At 46.2% G+C, this 15540-nt stretch overlaps 6 protein-coding genes across 6 annotated transcripts, besides 17 other annotated features; all 6 read left to right on the forward strand.

Annotated features, from left to right (window-relative positions):
• Positions 1-6660: part of a sequence feature (heterozygous, Esmeraldo-like haplotype) that runs on past the window's edge.
• On the forward strand, positions 178-840 carry Tc00.1047053509551.100 (hypothetical protein, conserved; the record flags this gene model as incomplete). Its single annotated transcript, XM_809454.1, has 1 exon — positions 178-840. The coding sequence occupies one exon, from the start codon at positions 178-180 to the stop codon at positions 838-840; it is 663 nt and encodes a 220-aa protein (XP_814547.1).
• Positions 1302-1372: a sequence feature (T-rich).
• Positions 1991-2271: a mobile genetic element.
• Positions 2258-2288: a sequence feature (AT_rich).
• Positions 2490-2523: a microsatellite.
• On the forward strand, positions 2750-4525 carry Tc00.1047053509551.110 (hypothetical protein, conserved; the record flags this gene model as incomplete). The annotated part of the gene is made up of 1 exon (XM_809455.1): positions 2750-4525. The coding sequence occupies one exon, from the start codon at positions 2750-2752 to the stop codon at positions 4523-4525; it is 1776 nt and encodes a 591-aa protein (XP_814548.1).
• Tc00.1047053509551.120 (uncharacterized protein) lies at positions 4748-6577 on the forward strand (the record flags this gene model as incomplete). Its single annotated transcript, XM_809456.1, has 1 exon — positions 4748-6577. The coding sequence occupies one exon, from the start codon at positions 4748-4750 to the stop codon at positions 6575-6577; it is 1830 nt and encodes a 609-aa protein (XP_814549.1).
• Positions 6614-6670: a microsatellite.
• Positions 6661-6837: a sequence feature (areas merged during assembly that could not be assigned to a particular haplotype. This can correspond to areas where the two haplotypes were merged or to regions with more than two copies in the genome that were merged during assembly.).
• Positions 6695-6847: a sequence feature (T-rich).
• Positions 6838-9991: a sequence feature (heterozygous, Esmeraldo-like haplotype).
• On the forward strand, positions 6905-9517 carry Tc00.1047053509551.130 (hypothetical protein, conserved; the record flags this gene model as incomplete). The annotated part of the gene is made up of 1 exon (XM_809457.1): positions 6905-9517. One exon carries the CDS (start codon positions 6905-6907, stop codon positions 9515-9517), a length of 2613 nt encoding a protein of 870 aa, XP_814550.1.
• Positions 9916-9938: a microsatellite.
• Positions 9992-10326: a sequence feature (areas merged during assembly that could not be assigned to a particular haplotype. This can correspond to areas where the two haplotypes were merged or to regions with more than two copies in the genome that were merged during assembly.).
• On the forward strand, positions 10061-14395 carry Tc00.1047053509551.140 (hypothetical protein, conserved; the record flags this gene model as incomplete). The annotated part of the gene is made up of 1 exon (XM_809458.1): positions 10061-14395. The coding sequence occupies one exon, from the start codon at positions 10061-10063 to the stop codon at positions 14393-14395; it is 4335 nt and encodes a 1444-aa protein (XP_814551.1).
• Positions 10327-12670: a sequence feature (heterozygous, Esmeraldo-like haplotype).
• Positions 12671-13240: a sequence feature (areas merged during assembly that could not be assigned to a particular haplotype. This can correspond to areas where the two haplotypes were merged or to regions with more than two copies in the genome that were merged during assembly.).
• Positions 13241-13908: a sequence feature (areas merged during assembly that could not be assigned to a particular haplotype. This can correspond to areas where the two haplotypes were merged or to regions with more than two copies in the genome that were merged during assembly.).
• Positions 13909-15540: a sequence feature (heterozygous, Esmeraldo-like haplotype).
• Positions 14542-14568: a microsatellite.
• Positions 14832-14862: a microsatellite.
• Tc00.1047053509551.149 (phosphatidylserine decarboxylase, putative) lies at positions 14963-15540 on the forward strand (the record flags this gene model as incomplete). Its single annotated transcript, XM_809460.1, has 1 exon — positions 14963-15540. A coding segment is annotated over one exon (578 nt), but the record flags the coding sequence as incomplete, so codon positions are not given.

Raw genomic sequence — 15540 nt, forward strand, 5'->3', positions numbered from 1 at the left:
TTTTTACCCCGCACCTATTATTTTCATGGTCATTAGTTATGCTTTGCTGCGTGTTGTTCAGTACTTCTTTTTTTTTGTTGTTGTTGTGTATTAAATTTTTCTTGTTTTTACTTTTTCTTTTTGCCTGTTTCTCTCCTTGTGGATGTCGTTGGGACCACAGGAACTGCAGGCTTGTGGATGATGCGGCGGTCAAGTGTCGCTCTCGTGGCTCTGGTGACGAGGGCGAAGCCATCGTCAAGTGCGTTGAAGGGAGAGGTGGTGGGCGGAACGGAGTCGGAGCAGCTCTCAGCATATGTCCCATCCTCGTCGGAGGCGCCCGAGCTCCTGCAGCCGTATGTGGAGCCGACACCGTTTGTTAGCGCGAGGCGTCTTCAAGTCTTTTTTGCCTCGATGGGCATTGGCGCCACCACCATCTGTGTGGTTTATTATCTCCTCAGCAAATCGATGAGCAACAATCATGAGGAAGAGCAGCGCTACTTGCAGCGCGTGGTGGAATCTAACCGTCTGGCAATGATGGAACCGCAGAGTCTCGTTCCCGAATTTACGGCCCCGAGTTCCTTCAATGAGCTGAAGGAAAAGATGCAACAACATGAACGCGAGCTTGAGCGTAAGCAAGCGCAAATAAACCGTAACACCATTTTGCTTCATAAGGAGGCCGTGTTTCGTTTGAAGGTTTGGTGGAATGCCTCTCTTACACACATACAAGAGGCCTTTGATCGACTTGGGACGGTGATTCAGAGGCGTAAGGAGCGTGCAGCAGAAGCCCACATCAAACGAATATTAGAAGAAGAGGGATACGAATTAGTGAAGCTGCGCAGTGGGAAAACACACATCTGGTAGGCGGATTGTTTGGGCAGCGCTCTCCATGCGGACACACCGAGCGCGGAGATAGAAAGTGGAGATGGAAAAAGGGTCATGTTGATGGTGGGGAGTTTAACAGACACACACACACAAAAAAAGGGTAAATGATGAGAGTGGAAGAGGGAATTATGGATCTCGTTACTGGATGAATGCGGATTCGAATGCGTCAGAGCAAATGTACGTTTTTCCCTGATTCGGGAGGACATTCCCACCACCATCTCCACCAGAAGCAGCGGTGTATTGTAACGGTAGCTGATGTTGACGTCATGTTGGATTTGCCTACTTTTTTTCCTTCCAAATTTTGTTTTTACCCCTCCCCCACGGCCGGAGTAGTGAGTGATGGCACCACGAAAGGTTTATGCGTGTTTTTTTTTTTTTTTTAGCAGTCCGATGGCGAGAGATAAAAACGCTCCTAGCGATTACTTGACAAACATGGCATGTTTTTTTTTTCTATTTTTTTTTTTTTTGTTTTTTTTGCACATTCTTTTTTTTTTGGTTTTGTTTTTGTTTTGCACTTTTTAAGGAGATAGGCTGCTTACAATGTTGGCTTTGGTAAAACGGCAATGCGGTCTGGAGAATAGCCATGCTTTCTACGGGGCCTACCATAGCGGGTGGCGAAACAAGCTGGCGGATATTGTTTGCATGCCGATCCTTTTTGTCGCCGCGTAGGGTCTTCTCTCGCAAGTTGAACTGACATCTTCCGTAGATTTGTCTCATTTTACCGCTTGCCTGTTTGCGGCATTTTATATACATACGGATGGAGTTTTTTGCTGGCGTCCCGTAAGCCGTTATCATTGGAATAATTGAGTACTTTTTCTTGCCATACCTGCAGTGGAGACCGTTGTTTTTTTATTTCAAGTTATTTGGCAGGGATTGCGGTGTAATTCTTTACGCATTGACGTCTTGAGAAGTGGACACCGGCGTTATTTGAGAATTTACCGCAAGCATCTTTTTTCTGTGGTTTGAGCTCCTCGTCTACTTTGGATACAGGCCAGAGCTGAGGAACAAAATGGACGCAAAAGTAAGGGAACTGCAGGCTTATTTGGATACAACGAAACACCAGTCCCAAAAAATTGCATTGTTATGGAAAAGTGAGTGATTATTATTATTATTATTTTCTTCTTTTTTAAGGAGCTGTGTGAAGAGAAGGATCGCGGGAGAGCTGGCAAACTTAATTAATGCATATATGTATCCGGGTAAAACGAATGCAATCCTTTATGACACTTTCCTACCGTATGAAAATTGGGAAGGTCACGACTTTTAGGAGGAGCGGGGAACCGATAGCGGCCGGTTAATTATTCATTTTTATTTTTGCCATCCCACCCGCCCCCTTTTGGTTCTTACCCTGCGGCGGGGTCTTGTGGCTGGAGGAGCCCAAAGTATGCCACTTCGTAAGTAATATAAATAAATATACAATAAATATATATGTACCATCCGAATAGGGTGAACGGGTCACAATTGTGGCTAACGGATGATATATATATATATATATGTGTGTGCTTACTTGCTGTTAAACTTTGAGGATATGGTGAATCCATTCTTATTCCATTTACTTCTTTTTTTATTTCCATCTTGTTTGTTTTCTATTATTGATAAACTCATGATTTGGCCAGCAGCCCAGGAGATTATTCTCTTTTTTTTTTTTTTTTTTTTTTTTTTTTTGATATTCCTGTTTCAGGAATTGGCGATTTTTTGTGTCCTTCTGCATATTTAACGACTGCGCATGTCTCTGCATGCATTATTTGCGTTATATGGAATTAATTTGTGTGTTCATGGCAAGAGACCGAGAGAAATATTTCACTCTGACCTCACTTTTTTTTCTTCCGTTCTGCTTTTTTGTAACGTGTCGAGAATGTAAAGGAGGTCCGTGTAGCGGTAAATACGTTGGATGGACGCAACATCTTTGCCGCCAACATGCGGTGAGGTGATGGATATACCAGGCATTCCCTCAGTCGGATGTGTGGCTGTCCTGCAGTACGAGATGGGAACCGCCGCTGGCTTTTCTTGCTGTGTTGTGGCCTCGAGAGAAGAGGTTTACATATTAGGGCCGGAATTACTCGTGCGTGATGGCTCACTCATCTCCGTACGAATATGGCGGCCTCATGTGGAAAAGAAACTCACTCGAGTGATGTCGCTTGTAGCATTTCTTTTGCATCCGGCAGCTGATGAGGTGTCTAATGTTTTTCAAAAGCACAAGGTCGAGGCAGAAATGGATGAGGTTTGTGCCGTGGTGGCATGGGAAGACGATGATGGACAGCAGCAGCAGCACATCACAACCCTCTTCTTCTCATTGTTGCAAGCACTGTCCACCCCTCAGAATGTCTCCGTCAAGTCGTTTGAGACTTCATTTTTTTATGAACGCAACCAACAACGCGTTTTGCGTCTTTTTTATAGTCCTTCCTTTTCTAGCGAGTTCCGTAAAGGCAAGCATGTTGTCCTCTGTAGCGGTTATGATGAAACTGTGAGGAAACACGCTTGTCTTACGCCTAGTGAAGAGCGCAACCGTCATATTCTTACACCAGGGGATCCGCGTGGTGTTTTATCAGGTATTTTTTCATTTGTGTTGTGCAATTCTGTGGTGGAGAACGATGTCTGTAGGTGGGATGTGACGTGGACTACCCACGCTCCTGCGTGGGTTGCATCCTGGATATTGCATTCTCCTTTTGATGGTGTTGTGTGTTCTCTTGCAGTTCAGAAGGAGGAAGCGTCTTCTGTTGTGGCGGCAATTGGAAAGACGAATGGCCAACTGATTCTTTTTCACGCTGACGGCACTCATGTTTCCCATCGCTTTGGTGGCCCCATTGCGGATCTTGCATTTGTGAGCACTCGGTGTATCAGAGGCGATGAGAGGTATCGTGTTTGTGCGGTCACGGAGCTCATAGGGCAGCAGAAGGAGAATGCATTCTCTAGCTTGAACAGAATGCCCGAGTTGGAAGTGGCAGATGATGGGCGGAGAAGCCTTGTTCTTCTTGACAGTTTGGGCCGTGTTATTGTCTTCCGGGACGTAACGGAGGGAATGGCGTCGGCACAAATTGTTTCAGATATTCAACAGTTTATCACTCTTGCGGAGAATCGAGCCTCCCACCCGAGCAGCGGCTCCGCTGCGGGAGAATCTGCAGCTGGGCGACCAGTTACCGTCAGTTCAAAGAGATTTTTTGATATTTCGTCACTTCGTCAGTTTTTTTACCGCGGGAAAACGAAGAGGATTCAAAAGGATAGACAGGACGACAAGGTGGACCCCATATCCACACAAGAAAGTGATGCCATTAGGCAACCAGAGCAAGAGAACGGAATGTTCGCTGGTCATATTTTGAGCCGCGGCCTTCTCAGCCTTGCGTCGCTGCCAGGACCACGAGGCTGCACCGAGCTCGTGGTGAGTACCATGGGCCAGTCCATTGTCTCCATTCCATTTGATAAGAACGAAGGTGTTTTTTCAATTGCGGGATTTATTGAAGCATCGGAGGCGATGTTTTTTATCGACTTTGTTGACTTTTTTAACACGGGGGTGACGGAGCTGGTGATGGCAGGGATGCATCACGTGTTAGTTGCAAGGCGATCGCGTTGCCAACAGAAAAGGAGGGCAGCGCTTCTGTTACGACTGTTAGCGAGGCAAAAGATGCAGGATGCTACGTCCGGAGATGCGTTGCTTGGGGGTAAAGTTTAAAAAAGTGAGGGTGAAGACAAGAGGGAAGGCAGAAATAATAACGATGCCACTTATGGTCTGGTGCGGCAGCGTGAATCACCGCACACAAACAAACGAGAATCCCAGGAGTTTTATTTAGCTACAGTTCCACCCGCTTTTTTGTACCTTTCAGCCTTTTTTTTTTCTTTTGTTTCTGCCTGTTTTTTTCTTTGTATCCAACAATTTATTTGTTGCCTTCATTTAATGGCATGCTGGGGATCTCAGAATGAGTCTCTTGCAGCATTTAACCTTGGATGCTCGTTCCCTCTCGTTCTTTTTATTTTTATTTTTTGCCTGCGTGTTGAGAGGGGAGGGGAATATTTATTTATTTACCCACTTCCTTCTTTGTGTTGGATGCATGTTCCTTTTGGCGGAGGTGCGGCGACGGCTGGCCTATGTGACACGCATGCTGGCGGGACGGAACGTAAAACCGCGGCATTTGTTTCAAACCAAACGCGGGCACAAAGACGGAAGACAAAATGTGTTCAGTTGAGGTTTCTTATTTTGGCGTCGTGTGTCTTTGTGGCGATCACACTTGTCTTTGTCGCGCTGGTGCTGGGCGATGCGAAGAGTATTCCGGAGAAGGCGGATGTAAGAAAGACCGCGAGAGCGAATAAGAAGCAAATAGCTCCGGATTGTTGGGCAAGGCCAGCGTGGAACGTGTCGCTGGAGATGGACCGTGCCCGAATGAAAATAAAAGCAGGCACGGGTTTTTTTGCTAAGAGCATTGACGAGTTAACCCAACAGGTGCCGAACATCACAAAACTCAATAAGAGTTGTCACTTTGCCTATCCACTAAGCAGGCATATCACACTTTTTGAATATGCGAGCAAAAGTGCAAGGGGAAAATATGGTCGAACTCCCGTGACATTTTTTGGTGCACTTCAGCAGGAGGTTGAGGGCAGGGTGGTTCGCTTCTCGGAGTCGCTTCCGCGTATTGTGAAACAGACGCCGGTGGTTTTGTTGCCTTTTTTTGACATAGGGAAAAGGTTTGGTCTGTGGGGTTCTTTTTTTTGTGGCCACCTGCCTGCGAAAACTGGTGATCAAGCAGACTTTGGAGGCCATGGTGTGGACTGGTGTTTGCCTTTGGAAGGGGGGTACAGTGGCTCTCAGGTTTTTGGGCCACAGCCCCCATTGTACGCGGCCGTTTTCCCCAATGCTGTGGTTTCCAATAGTCATGTTATTACATGTCATGGAAATGTGTACACAAGTGGGGGTTGTCTGAGACGTTGGTATCTGCCAGAAATCCAACGTACAAAAGAAATTAATTGGCGTGGTGTTGTTGTAGGCCTCTGCGATGAATGGTGCAAAGGATATTATCACTTTACACATGAGCATTTACCGCGTTTGGCGCTGGTGCATAAAATATTACTTGAAAGGGAAGACGCAATACTGGCACTTTATGCCCCCATTAAAAAATTTCAGCTACAGTGGCTCACAGATGTCCTTGGTATCCCGTCTTACCGTATACTGCGGAAGCCAGGCCCAGTGCATGGGCATTTGGTTCTTTACCCCATTCCAGGCGGTTGTGGGACGTTATTTACACACCTGACGTATGCGTTACGTGACATTGTCTTTGAGCGACTACAATTGGTGCCGCCCATTCCTTCCAAGAAGCGTAAACTTCGTCTTCTTTTTGCTGAACGTGAAAGACTGTCGAGGATGCCGTCCAATTATCGCCAACTGAAGAAGATGCTGTTGGAAGAATATAAAACGCATTTTGATTTTGGTGTTTTTTCTGGCAAGCTGCATATAAGACAGCAAGTGCGCTATTTTTACGATGCGGACGTTGTTATTGGCCCTCATGGGTCCAATCTTGCCAACGCAATGTGGATGCGTCACGGCACACATTTGATGGAATTTGTATCGTACAAGTACGCAAACATGTGCTATCACACGACGGCGAGTACCATTAATGTGACGTATCATGCCATTTTTCATAATGCTGAAAAGGAAGGAAGCTATGTCCTCTCTTACGATGAGGTAAAGCGTCACATGGACTATGCGGTGGAGAAGCTGCTCAAATCTCCGTGAGGGATTTCCCACTATTTTTATTAGTTTTGCTATATATGTTTGTGCTTGTCTGTGTGTTTGTCTGTGTGTGACTTTGTGTGTGCGTGTGTGTGTTTTGGGCGGGGGGAAAGGGGTTGTTTTTATTTTTATTTTTTATTTTTTCATTTTCTTTGTCTCGTTATTCGCTTTTTGTTATTTTTTTCCCCCTTTTATGAATGTACTTTGTGCAGCTCTCCACTTCTTTTTCTTACTTTTTTTTTCTTTGCTGTTTTCTTCTTCCATTTTCGTTTCCACTCGGTACTTGCTTATGCGGATGCCTTGTGGCTCTGGGATAAGGCGCCACAGTAGATGAAGAGGTTTTCCGGCTCCAAATACAAAAAATTCTCTCAGGAAAATGCCGACTACCTCTGCCAGGAGGTGCAGCGGATGGAGGAGTCCCAGGTGTTTTACCCCGGCGCATTCGTAGAGGCACTGCGAGAGCTGACGGAGGTTCTCATATGGAGCGACAAGAATGCCGAGTCGGTCTTTGATAACTTTCTGGAGCGCAGTATGATGAGTACGCTTGAGCGTGTCGTGACAAACGCGGAATTCCCTTCTGCGGTGAAGGTCCAGGCTATTCAATGTATCACGATGATGCTGCAAAACCTAACACGAAAATCATCCATATACTTTGTGTGCAGCAACAATCATCTCAACAGGATCATATCAATTTTCATCGATGACAATGACGAAGAACTTTTCTCCATTTACGTCTCATTTCTGAAGTCTCTGGCACTTCGTTTGAACGAGGACACGGTGCAATTCTTTTTTGAGCGTGAAACCCGCGCTTTCCCGCTTTTTGACAGAGCGTCCAAACTTCTTGCTGCACCGGATCCCATGGTCCGTGCGGCGGCACGACAAGTTGTCATTAGTGTCGCGCAGCTCAATGAGCCCGCCATTAAGAACTTTCTTAGAGACGCATTGCAGGAAGTGTTCAAGTTGATATCAACCCTCTTGTGGTCGCAGATTAAAAATCTGGCTGAAGCAGCAGCGGAGTACGGCAACGTGGAGCGTCACAATGCGAATGAATTACATCTCATGGGTATTTCTACCCTTAGTGATCGTTTAGAGGATATTGTGGACGATATGTTTTATATTAACGACCTCTTTTTGGTACCACATGACTTTGCTCCTTTCTGCTTGGAGTGTGTTCTTGAAGAGGTTGTTATTCAGCCGTTATTGATGTTACTCGAGAATCTGCCTTGTGACATTTGCTGTTTTTCTACAAACAGTTCCTTTACCCCTTGTGTTTCCGCATCTGTTGCGCTTTCTGTGCTCACCCGTTGGATCTTGTTGAATAAGTCGGAGCGGCTCCAACGTCTATTTAAAGAGGGACTGTTAAATTCCTCCGCTTCTCATGGCGGTGTAATGAAACGTTTGTTGAAAAGTGAATGCGCAGAAGTTCTTTCGGGGGTTGTCGTGCTGCTGAAGGCCATGTTAACATCAGGGCTTCTTGAAAATGAAAAGAAAGGGGGAGGAAATGGTCCGACACCTGATGGCGATGAAACGGACAACGAAGATATCTTGGAGGAGGCGTTGGATGAGAAAGAGATGCACGTCATGACTGACATTTTCAATGTCAACTGGAGCATTGAGCCAGAACACGAGGATTCTTTTCCTCCACTGCAGCCGCTGTCTATAATTTCTTGCGAAATATTTATAGGTCGTATGAGCCAACAGGTGGAGAACGCAGTGAGATGCCCGTGGTTTCATGGTCTAATGTCAGCAATCTACTTTTTTATTGCGCATCCTGCATATACTCGTTTTTCTGTTTTTGAATTGGCGCTCGGTATTCTTATGGATTTTGTGAAATGTAGGCGGGAGCGTGTTGTTCTCTTCCGGGGGCTTTTGTTTCTTTGCCTCTTTATCGTCCGGCGTCGGGCAGTCACGTGCGCCGAATCCTCGGCGTTGCGGCAGGATGGCAATGTCACTTCCGCATCAACCCCTGCTGCTGCTGCTAGTACTACTCCCAATTCCGTTCATACCACAACCGCAGCCGGCAACAAAAACAACAAGAGTGCCGGTGCGTGGTTGAGGACTCCATACGAAGTTGTATTTATTAAACTGGAGCATGTATCTCATGAATTTGGCCTCCGTGAAGAAAAATTGCGTGGGAATTTAAGTAAGGAGGCAAGTTTTTTGCTGCCACTCCTGCCCAGTCTTGATTTTATCAGATCCGAACGAGAGAGGGGAAGTAATAGCCCTCATGTGGATTGCTGGGACGTTGTGCTCCGCAACTTCCGAGAGTACATCGCGGTACAGAAAAGTGTTGCAGCGGTCGTTCCACTTCGAAATCGTGCCGCACATGACCAATCGGAGGAGGAGAAGAGTGAGTTTCTGATGTGGTTAACTATTCGTCATTACGCCCACAGGATGCTCAATAGAGAGGATGGGTTTTTGCTTAAACTCCGTGATTACGGTGTTCGCCACCACGTGGGGACGACTGTGAGCCTCTCACGGAGTAACACGGTTTATTTTCGCTGTGAATTTGTTAAGGGGCGCTTTCTTTTTGGCGCATCATCACCAATGGTGGCTGCAGGCACACCGATGTACATGCTTTTATCTGAAACTGAAGTCCTTTTTCTTGGCGCAGGGGACGCGCTGCGACCAGTAACAGATCGGGGGGTCACACTTTGTGTTATGTTTGCTCTGCAGATGATTTACGTGCAGGCGCTGGTTTCGCAGTCTCCATTTAGTGTTATAGTCACCCACGTGCACCCTGCCTCTCCCCTCCAGCTACATATTGTGTTTCGTCACCGAAAGGCAGCCGCTTCCGCTGTAAATATGATTACGGAACTTTCTTCCTTGTGCCGGTTTAATGGAGCCGCACTTGTTTGCCGAGCACTGAACCAGGATGGAGCTTTACATGTGACGAACGAAGGGGTCTCCAAGGCACCGATGAATTCCTTTAATAATGCGTGAAAGTATTGAACTGTTTTGCGTCACTCTTCATCCTCTAGCTTTTATGACTTTGTGCCTGAGGAGCTTTGATATTGTCACGCTCCATCATTCTTTTTTTTTTTTTTTTCTCGTTTCTCTTGCCGTGCTTCAGTCTATTTCTGCCCTTTTCCTTCTATATTCCTCTCATGATGTTGCTTGGCGTCGTTCCTGCAGGCTGGCGATGGTTGAATGGCGGCGGGCAGCCGTGTCAACTTCTTCCGACGGATTTCTGCTGTTGGTCCTCCTCCTCCTCCTGCCTTCTTGTCGCCCACTGCCTTTGCGTCAGACCGCACGTTAGAAGAAAAGGAGAAGGAAAAAAGGAAAGAGAATAATAAACAAATAAATAAAAAGGGAAAAGCGAACCAAACATAGGAGGGAAAAAATAAATAAATAAATAAATAAAAGGAAAATCAAACTGAAACATTTGGCTGAAATTATTCTTTTACACGCGATATCTCCCACCATCACTGCGGCCGCTGGCATCTGACAAATTGGGGCATTTATGGTTTGTTGAAATTGCAAGGCATGAAGACAACGGCATCATTCAAACGGGGTGAAATAATTTCACCGGTTCCGGCAGACTACATCGTTGAGCAAGACGCGCTTGTTCTCTCGGATGGCTGTCGCCTGAGACACGAAACAGGATTTAACGCCACAATCATCAGCCGCTTTCTTATTGCCACGACGGACCTTCAAATGGGCGAGGAGGTATTGGTCAATCTCAACGTGCTTTTCTACGACGTGGGAGATGAAAAGGCATTTTTGTTTTCAGGGTTTAAAAATCTCGCGGAGGAGGAAAAGCAGGAGGTCTATATGTATGCGGATGAAAATGTACGGCAACAGGCGATCGCGGACGGGTTTGTTCCAAATCGCAAAGAAAGTGGGATTGACGTGGTGCGGACACGAAATTCACAACTTGTGACCGTGTCGAGGGGGAGACACGAAGTAAATAACATCGTATTTAGCTCCACTGGTGTTTTGCTTCCATTCCCAGTGCGCAGTACAGTTGAGCTTCCGGGGGACCAACACCTGCGTCTTACGGGGGGATCAGAGTTTATCCGTCACGCCTGTCAGCCAAACCTGCGCCTTGCGATTGAGGGTGACTCCATACACGGCATCGCTCTGCGATCCATAGAAGGGGGAGAACAACTGACATACAACTACCTATGCACAGAGTGGGATATTGCAGAGCCTTTTCATTGTGCTTGCAACACAGATTCCTGTTATAGATTTATAAGAGGATTTCATTATTTGGATGCAGAAGAGAAGGTACTTCTATTTCCAAGCGTAACTGCGGCAATTCAAGAAAAGTACCATGCAGCACTCCCACAAACTGCTTCTTTGGCATCCCTTGAAAAAACAACGGCAATAGCAGTTACCCTTGAGGGAAAGGTCGCTGCCCAACGATATGTGGCCTCTGGTAAAGTATTGATGAATGTCAACCGCTTTTGTGTACGTTCTCGAGAAGTTGTTCTTGACAGTTTGCACATTCCACATAGTTGTGACGCAAATACCGCTCTGTTGGAAGGCCGTTTGGTGGCATCTAAGCCTCTCCTTTCCGGTGACCCGCTCACACTGAACCTTTGTACATTATTTTATGAACTCCCGCTTCCCTTTGAATGCCACTGTGGATCTTCAAATTGTACTCGTCTTGTTAAAGGGTTTTCTACACTGAGTGAGGATGATAAAAGTGGTCTCATTCCACTTGCTGAGCGATCCGTTCTCGTGGAAGCGGCACGTCATGGTTTGAATGTACAAAGCTCCAGTCCACTTGTAAAGATAAGGCGGTATCCTCCCATGGGAGAGGTAACGTTTGCTGCAGATTTTATTCCAAAGGGTACTCGTATTTTTCATATGAGAGGCCTTGTTATCCCCTTTCCAACGGTTTATACGGTATACCTTGGGGACGGCAAACATTTACTTTTTGCAGACGGGGCGCAATGCTTGGCGCATAGTTGTGACCCCAACACGCGTCTTTCTATAGATGCCTCAAATGGAACCGCCAGTTGTTTTGCCATGCGTGACATTGAACCAGGGGAAATTGTTTCCTTCAATTATCTTACCTCCGAGTGGGATATGGCATCACCATTTAGGTGCGGCTGCGGAAGTGCATCATGTTTCAGTATGATAAAAGGGTTTCGTCACTTGGATGAGGAAAGCCAGTTGCGCCTCTGGCCTCATGCAACCAGTGGTGTGAAATTTCTTTTTGCCCAGCACCGTCGCAGTGCGCTGCCGAATCTTGACAACTCGTTGGTCTATCTTCACGAAACTTTAGGTGAACTGCGTCTGGCGCGGGACTTGTCATCGGGCGTGGTACTTTTTACTGCCACAACATTTTGTATTGCTGCTGGGAAAGTTCTCTTGGACGATGTGCGACTGAAGCATTCGTGTAGTCCCACAGCTGTATTCCTTGAGGGACGCGTTGTGTTGAGTCGTGCCTCACTCCGAGGGGATGCCGTAACACTTAATATTAATCACTTGGTCTACAATAGCCCGGTTTTTACATGCCATTGTGGCTCGGCGAACTGCGTCGGTGAGGTGCGAGGATTCGCTGGTCTCACAGACGAACAAAAGAACACGGAGATGGTGTATGTCGATCCAAGGGTGCGGGCGGCGGCGGTGGAAAATGGATACCGCATCCAAAGCTCATGTCCACTGGTGGAGGTGAAGCCAAATGGATTTATGGGACAAGCGACATTTGCAAAGAGTGACATTCGGGAAGGGACTCGTTTTTTTGAAGTATCCGGTCTTGTTCTTCCCTTTGCAACAATTTACACAATCCTTCTGGTTGATGAGCAGCATCTTCTTTTTGCGGATGGGGCACAGTGCTTGGCGCACAGCTGTGATCCAAATGTCCGTGTCATCACAGACAATACGAGAAAACGAATTGGATGTCTTGCTCTTCGGGATATTAAAAAGGGTGAACTCATTTCTTTTAATTATCTTACAACAGAGTGGGATATGCAAACGCCATTCACATGTCTTTGTGGCGCACCGCTGTGTTACCGTGAAATAAGAGGTTTTAAGTATCTGGGAGATGAAGCGCGACAAAAACTATGGTGTATGGCGACGCCAGGGATTAAATCTATGGTAATAGCTACAAAAGCGGAAGATACATGGGCCCAGATTGCATCTACACGTTTTTTTGTCAGTAACGATGGTCTGTTGCACGCTTCGGAAGATATGAAGGAGGGAACAGTTCTTATGAAAGTTTCCTGCATGGAAATTGTAAGGGAGTTTCTCTCTCTTGATGGAATTCGAATCCGTCATCATTGCTCACCCAATGTAGCCGTCATTGAAAATCGAGTTGTCTTGATTTCTCCTGTTTCGGCAGGGGAGGAAATAAATGTCGATCTAAATTGCTTGAGTTATTTACTTTTGGAGGCGTTTGAGTGCAACTGTAGTCAATTCAAAAGCCCACATCTTATTCAAGGATTTAAATGGTTGAACGAAGAAAAGAAACATGCTTGCATGATATTCACAGAGCCTAGTGTACGCGCTGCAGCTCTGAAGGATGGTTACAAAATGAAGTGTGATTCCTCACTGATTAAAATATGCGAAGGTCGCACGGGATTGGAGGCACATGCCACTGCGAATATACCCGCTGGCACTCGTTTTATGACAATCCAAGGTCTTTGTTTACCGTTCTCGACAGCCTGCACAGTACAATTGTCGGAGGGTAAACATCTTCTTCTTTTTGGTGGGGCGCAGTTTCTTTCTCATAGCTGTGATGCAAATATTCGTCTTCGGGTGGATGCGGTAAACAACACAATTGGATGTGAAGCCCTGCGCGATATTTCGGTGGAGGAACTTGTGTCCGTCAACTACGTTGCCGTGGAATGGGATCTAAGTGCCCCATTTCACTGTCTCTGTCACAGTCCCAAATGCTTACATGACATTCGTGGATTTAGGTATTTGTCTAACGCACAACGGTTGGCATTTCAAGGACAAGTGACACCCGCCATACGCCAGTTAGCTGCTTCCCATGCCATTGTTAATTTGCCACCCAACGTTAAGGGCAACACCGCGGGAATGTTGCAGGTAACAAGCCCTGTAACCCGTGGAACTGTACTTGTGGAATGCACGGATATGGATATTCAACCAACGCAAGTTTCTCTTGGAGGCGACTCTTACATCATACGACATAAGGAAGATGCCAATACTGTGTTTGTGGAGGGTCGTTTTGTCACCAAGCGTAACATGGAAGAAGGGGAATTCCTAACGGTTGACATGAACTTCTTTATATACGATACTTCATCCCTTTTTCCGCTTGCTTTTGCGGAGGGATGTCAAGGATTTTTCCATCTTCCGGAAGTTACAAAGCAGAGCCAGTTATATTTATGTGAACCATCCGTTCGTGCGCAGGCTATGCAGGATGGCTGGATTGTCAAATCCTCATCGCCATTGGTTGAAGTTCGTCGAAACGGGGAAATGGGGCAAACCGCTTATGCAGCCGCAAATATTGCCTTGGGTGAAGTGCTGTTTCACAGCACGGGGCTTGTTGTACCGTTTCCTACAATGTACACCATCTGTGTCGGAGAGAATAAACATCTTTTGTTTGGAGATGCTGCCGAATGTATTGCCCACCACTGTGACCCCAATTTACAAGTGGTGGTACACGAGGAAAATGGAACGTTTGATTTTGTGGCGCTTCGATCCATTACGGTAGGAGAGATGCTGAATTTTAACTACTGTACCACCGAATGGACTATGAATTCGCCTTTTGTGTGTCTCTGTGAGTCTGTTCATTGTGCGGGCACTATACGTGGTTTTTTACACCTGAAGGAAACGGACCGCCAGCGTCTCTGGCCAATCACAAGCCCCGTGGTCAAACGGTACGCGAGCAGAGAAAGTTATTGAATGCATGTTGGAAATATTGCAATATTTTTTTCTTATTTTTTTTCCTGGAATTTACATTTATATATGAAGGTGTCTTGTTAGAAGCTTCTGCAAAGGATGTGCGACCAACTGAGGCCAAATAAATGACAGCGTGTCTTTTTGAAAGATTCTTTTTTTTTTTTTTTTTTCTTTTTGCAGCAATGGGAGGGGGAAGAAGGTCTCATCCAGACGCATATTCTTCCGTTTGTCGTTATTAACTTTTTGCCTTTGTTATTGTGAGAGGTGACAAATTGTCGTTAGGAAAACAAATTTTTTTTCAGGCTGGTGTGTGTGTGAATTTATTTTTGAAGGATTTCTCCCCGTGTTGCTTTTGTGCGGAGATCATTGTTGAATGTGTCGCGTCTCTTCTCGGTTGAATTTGTTTTTCTTTATTTTTCTTCTTCTTCTCCTCTGCTGGAAAAAAAAAAAAAAAAAAAAAAAAAAAAAAACAGGCGTGTGAAATTCAACGCTATTTGTGGAGGGATCACACACAAATACTCGCATTGTTTATTAGGCAACCGCAGTGGCGAGGAGGGAGGGGGAATTTTGATGACGACACTCACTCGGAAGCTACATTTTTACAAAAATGATGTGACGAGGGGTTACACCAACCCGATGCGACGATGGGTGTATCATTATTTGTTTGCTGGCCTTGCAGTTGGCGGGGGAGTGTGTCTGTGGGGGAATTACCAGCTTGCCGCGTGGGAGGCGCTACGGCATCCTGAAAACGGCAATCGCCTTTGCTCCACTGCCACCTTGGAGTTTTTGCTCCTCCTTCCTTTGAATTATGCTTCTCACGCGTTTGGGTGCCTTAGCGAGAGTGGGTACGTCTCCGAATCCGTTCACCGCTTTCTTATCAAGGCTATCGTGTGGTGGTACAATATTGACATCACGGAGGGTAAGCAGCAGCAGTTTTCCACCTTGCAGGAATTTTTTGTGCGGGAATGGAAGAGTGAAGCACGGCAGCTGGCCTCGGCTCCAATGACTATGCCCTCAGATGGAGTTGTGCTTTCAGTTCAAGAAAATGTTCAGGAGGAGCAGCTGGTACAGGTGAAGGGGATGACGTACAGCATCCGGCAACTTTTTCATCGCTCCATGGGCCCGGTGGCGGAGGGGCAAAAACGAGT

This window comes from Trypanosoma cruzi, genomic scaffold (genome assembly GCF_000209065.1).
Source record: "Trypanosoma cruzi strain CL Brener 1047053516271 genomic scaffold, whole genome shotgun sequence".
Lineage (NCBI taxonomy): Eukaryota > Euglenozoa > Kinetoplastea > Trypanosomatida > Trypanosomatidae > Trypanosoma > Trypanosoma cruzi.